This window comes from Alosa pseudoharengus, unplaced genomic scaffold (assembly GCF_046254945.1).
Source record: "Alosa pseudoharengus isolate Yale_2024_CS ecotype anadromous, Long Island Sound unplaced genomic scaffold, YU_APseudo_1.1 YU_APseudo_1.1_scf_8, whole genome shotgun sequence".
Classification (NCBI taxonomy): domain Eukaryota; kingdom Metazoa; phylum Chordata; class Actinopteri; order Clupeiformes; family Clupeidae; genus Alosa; species Alosa pseudoharengus.
This window is the reverse complement of record NW_027468870.1, coordinates 12,981,723-12,987,343: the sequence shown is the minus strand read 5'-3', so window position 1 is coordinate 12,987,343 and position 5,621 is coordinate 12,981,723. Positions and strand designations below refer to the sequence as shown.

Sequence of the window (5,621 nt, the reverse complement as noted above, 5' to 3'; positions counted from 1 at the left end):
AGTTAATGAAAAGCGTTTACAATTCTGCAACTTTCAAATTGGTTGGTCTACTTGGATTCCAAATCTTGACGCCTGTCCATCGTTTGCTGAAACGTTGCTGGCAGTATGGTGGACAAATGCGCAACTCATCCAGTCATTGACGCATTCATAAATATGACCGCGGGAGCTGCAGGTTTGTTAACATTACCTTTATGTGTCTACACAGAAATGCATAATAGTTTGACTTTTGAAATTGTGCATTGACAGGTAGAGACAGGCTCGGATACTGTGATGTGCAATATATAATTGCAGTGTTGTTATATACGGTTATTTTATTAAACCGTGATGACCTGTATTCACTCTGTAGAATAACAATTCACCCAGGAATTCTGTTCATATCTCTAGTCTAGGCTATTTTCTCTGCTAACGAATATGTATTGTATATAATGTATACAATTACTTAACAAGGACAAAACTAGGCTTTTGCAAAAGCAGAAGACTGTTTTGCTATAGAAGTAGTCTGGAATTGAAGCATTACATTTTTTAAAAATAAAAATAAAAATGTGTTCTTCTTAGAAAGTTTATCTGACTTCTACATAGGTGGTGTTGCCTGTGTCTTGAGTGGACAGCCCTTTGACACAGTCAAAGTCAAAATGCAAACCTTTCCCCACCTGTACCGAGGGTTCCTGGACTGTAGTCTGAGGACTTATCGACAAGAGGGGCTCCTGGGTCTTTTTCAGGGGACTGGGCCAGCTCTGCTGGCCAACGTGGCTGAGAATGCCGTGCTTTTCACCTGCTACGGCACATGCCAACAGATCACCAGTGGACTATTAGGACTAGACAAGGTCACTGAACTGAGGTTTGTGTCCTAATTTTTTTTTAAATAATGATTAAATTATTTAAACTGTGAATGACTTATGGAGATAATTCACATGGAAAACAGTGAAATTGAGTCTTTGTTAATGAAACACACACAAAAAATATTTTTCAGGAATATTGTATGCATGACATCAGTCTCTGCAAGGTGTCGGTCGGCCCCCACATGCACACAATCCCTAATGTTCTGAAGTCAGTATTGCAGTTTGATAGAAATGTTTCCTCTCTTAGAACTGTTTGTATCAGTCTGCCAGTATCTCGTCCACGGTCACTCATCTTCCCTAATAAACCTCTTCCCTCTTTTCCCAGTGACCTGCAGAATGCTGTGGCCGGCTCAATGGCATCTGTGTTTTCCTCCTTGGTGCTCTGTCCCACAGAGCTGGTGAAGTGTCGTATGCAAGCCCTCCATGAGATGAGGAAGGAGGGGAGGACCTCGCTGGCTTCGCGCGTGTGAGTGTTGAAATATCCCATGGCATTATTTTATTGTATATGTCTCACCTCTGTTGATAGTCAGGTTTTACTAATGTGACAATTTCTAGAAGGATCATTACATAACTATTGGCTATTTACTTCCAAAACATTAGTCCTACACATACATGTATGTAAAAATTAATGAGCAAGAAATGGTTCTCCCTTGGGATAAACAGCCACTCCTTCTTGGCTGCTTCCCAGAGAACAATGCTTCATTGTCCACTAGTCACAATTTCTAGCTATTTGACAAAAATACCACCTCAGTTATGAAAGTGCCTCTTCCCTGCAGTTGGACATGATGCTGTAGACTAAATATTCAAGAAGCACTCATGTCTCAAAGTCTTTTTGGTTCACAATGTTACAGGGGTGAGAAGTCAGAAATGGAAAATCCTCCCATGCGTTAGCCAAGCCACACTGAAACAGCTGAGTTCCCCTATCTAAAGTAGTCTAAAGCAGTGTTTCTCAAACTTTTTCAGACCAAGGACCACTTAACCAATAAAAAAAAACCCTCACGGACCACCTACAGTAGCTACAAAAAGAGTAGTAGGCCTACCTACTTCAAAAGTAGGCTATATTACACAATAGGCCTACTCACTGAACCACCTTGCTTATTGTCTTTGCACCTTGCTTATTGTGTCAGAGGATTAATATGATTTAAACTGGCATAGCTTACATAGGCAATATTGCAGAACTGTTTTGATTTACATACAGTACAAGTTGGTTCAATATTGCATCTATACTATATTTCACCACGTCTGCTCGCGGACCACTTGGGATAGCTTGCGGACCACCAGTGGTCCCCGGACCACACTTTGAGAAACACTGGTCTAAAGCAGTGTTTCCCAAACTTTTTTTCTGGGGACCCACTTTTTAAAAATGACAGACCATCGCGACCCATTTCACTTCAGATCTAACATGCAACATGCATGCAACCACCAATATTTAATTTATTAGACAACATAAATTGTGCTGGCGACCCAAATAAAATCTCCTGCGACCCACCTGTGGGTCGCGACCCAGTCTTTGGGAAAACACTGGTCTAAAGTATCTAAAGTAGTTGAGATGGCAGTGGACTTTAACATCTGCTTTGGACTTTCACATTTTGATCCTGAATGCCGGTCACAATCACAAACAATAGTTAGCTCAAATGATAATGAGGGAGTATTCTTCAGGTCTGCCTATGCTGTGATGAAGAGTATCCTTAAACAGGAAGGTCCTATGGGCCTATTTGAAGGGATGACTAGCACCTGGCTAAGGGAAGTGCCTGGCTACTTCTTCTTCTTTGGTGGCTATGAGATCTGCAGGAGCTTTCTCACCAGGCCTGGACACTCAAAGGATGAGATGGGTGAGTGTGAAATCACAAAAGAAACAAATTGCAAATTAATTGATAAAAAAATTGACTCAGACACACGCTGTTGCCTAATAGATATACAGACATATATGATACATATATGATTGCGCACACACACACACACACACACACACACACACACACACAAACACACACACAGTGTTCTGTCAATCTGACACGAGACCTTCTTTTGATGTTCAGATGCCACTCGACTTGTGATAAGCGGGGGTGTTGGTGGTGCTTTGTTTTGGCTGGCTGTGTACCCCATCGACTCTGTCAAATCCCGTATCCAGGTGCTGTCAATGTCAGGCAAGCAGGCGGGGTTCCTCGTGACACTGGCCAAGATCATACGCACTGAGGGTATGGGTAAAACCTTCATTCTCTTATTTAATGGACTCACCAGTATGCCATAGCATAATACTCATCTCAATCTCTGTATCAAAAAGTGTCCTTTAAGAAAGGAGGCCATTAGCAACCACTAAGCCTATTTGCCATTATTCTCTTAAAGGTACACTATGCAGGTTTAGGCATTTTTGGAGACTGTAGAGCTCCCTCTAGACTCGCGATATATTTATATTTTACTCTGCTGTTGAAAATAGCAAACTTCTCGTGACTTATCCCCCCCCCCACCCCTGTACACAATGAAAATGCTTTTGTTGGGGGGCGCTGTGGCGCAGCAGGCTACAGCGCCCGTACCATATACGGGTCCGAGTGCCCACGGGGACCCAGGTTCGAATCCGACCTGCAGTCATTTCCCGATCCCACCCCATCTCTCTCCCACTTGCTTCCTGTTACTCTCCACTGTCCTGTCCAAATAAAGGCAAAAAAGCCCAAAAAATATACTTTAAAAAAAAAAAAAAAAAAAATGCTTTTGTTTAGTGAAGGATTAACAACAGGCAAAAATCTCCAAAGAGGTATATCTACTGACAAGGTAATATTTCACGATTCTCGCGAGATTTGTCGGGGCGCCGTTCTTGAAGTTGCATGGTTTTCTCGTTAGCGACTTACTACGTCTATGCTGTATAGCTATGCTAAGTGAACGACTTGCATATTATAAAGTTTGTTTACCATCAAATTGGCTTCGTAAAGGTGAAAATCTTGCATAGTGTATAGTGTACCTTTAAAACAATCTGCCATCCCATTTATTTCACCTACACCTCCTTTTCTGTGCTGAAGCATTCATCCTCATGTGATGTTCTCAAATTACATCCATTCTGTTGAAGACCAAAGCAAATAGCCTTCTTATCTCCTGCAGGTTTCGTGGCCCTGTACTCTGGTCTTGCCCCCACCGTCTTACGAGCCTTCCCCTCAAATGGAGCTCTTTTTCTGGCCTATGAGCTGACCAAGCAGGCCCTGTCCAGGCAAATCTCCAACACTTGAGGAGGCATGGATGGGGGCAAAGTCTGCATTGAGACACACAGGTCAATAGGACTGGTCAGCTGAATACAGGAAATACTCATGGAAAGTTAACTGCTTGCCTAATTGCTCTTGCATGAAAGTTCTAACAGAGACGGTTGATAAAGCGGTGTTCTCAGCGGTGTTTGCACTCAGACAGCTGCTTTAATAAGTCCCCTAATTAAAGCAGCCGTAAAGAGTTTTGTTTTAAAATAAAATAACATAACATTTGGCAAATAATTTTTATAGCACTCTTAACAGGGCGAACGGCACTTCTGTTATACAGCAGCCTGATTGGGGTTGCATTGCCTGCAATTAGACTAAGTAAGTCTGGGGTCACTAAACCCCTCACACCACTCGAAGGCTTGATGTGCATTGATGAGTTGGCCTAAAAAACATTTACAATAAATGTCTGATCTTGAAAAGTTGCTGATACCTCATATATATATATATATACATGTTCATAATACCAAGTAAATCAAGTTTTTGAGTGGTTTAGCTGTGGTCTGAGTCAAGTGCTTGCAAACGATGACTGCCAAACCACCCAGTTCCCTAATGACCCCCCAACCCAGTTCCCTAATGTTCTTATTATAAGTCAGTATTGCGGTTTGATAGAACTGTTTTCTGTCCTTTATGCCGCTCTCAGACACTTGTTACCCGTCCTCCTCGGTCACTCTTTCCTAAAATCTCCCCTCCTGTGCCAATGACAAAGGATAGGAGGACCTCGGCCTCCCGCATGTGAGTGTTGAAATATCCCATAATATTATTCTATTTTCAATCTCACCTCTGTTGAACCAGGTGGTACCAATGTGACAATTTCAACAAGGGTCATTACATAATTATTGGCTACTTACTTTCAAAGAATTCTGTTAAAATTAATCAGCAAGACATTTTTCTCCTTTAGGAAAAACAGCCACTCGCTCTTGGCAACATCCCAAGAGAACACTACTTCATTGTCCTCCACTAGGACTTATAGTTCTCCAATCTCATCCATCCATCCATTCTCTCTGTGTGTTTATGGTGTGGCATATTGGCAAACTAAGAAGTTAAGTACACTGCTCAAAAAAATTAAGGGAACACTTACAGTTTTCCACAATTGTTACACATTTTTTGAAACCTTCCACCCTTTTCTCAATTCTCAAACTACATTCACAGAATGTCGGACAGTTCTTGCAAAATAAAACACTCGCCTCAAAAGTTTTACTTGTGCTCAGAACCAAACAGTGTCAGAGTAGGCCTACCGATCCAGTGCATGATTGAAGTGTTCCCTTGATGTTTTTGAGCAGTATATTTTAGTGTACAGAACTAACTTTGTGGAGCCCTTTGGGAAACCTTCTGCTTGTTTCCTGAAAGTTTTTTCAGGTGGATTATATATATATGGATATATTTTTGCATTGGACTGTTACCTGTGTAAATCTCGTTCTGAAATAAAACTTATGTTTAGTGGAACCATATTTTGGCCTTTGTTCTGTTACGGTGCTATGTCCTACACCCCACCTGCTTGGAAAAACTCATGATGTCACACTCGATAGGAAACCATTATCTCATT

At 41.6% G+C, this 5,621-nt stretch overlaps 1 protein-coding gene across 1 annotated transcript; it reads left to right on the top strand.

Annotated features, from left to right (window-relative positions):
• Positions 1–129: 129 nt before the first annotated feature.
• Positions 130–4,057, top strand: LOC143112594 (mitochondrial ornithine transporter 1-like). Its single transcript, XM_076274881.1, has 6 exons — positions 130–172; positions 580–838; positions 1,165–1,305; positions 2,499–2,671; positions 2,879–3,037; positions 3,933–4,057. The coding sequence occupies exons 1-6, from the start codon at positions 154–156 to the stop codon at positions 4,055–4,057; spliced, it is 876 nt and encodes a 291-aa protein (XP_076130996.1). The 5' UTR covers positions 130–153.
• The last annotated feature ends 1,564 nt before the right edge of the window (positions 4,058–5,621 follow it).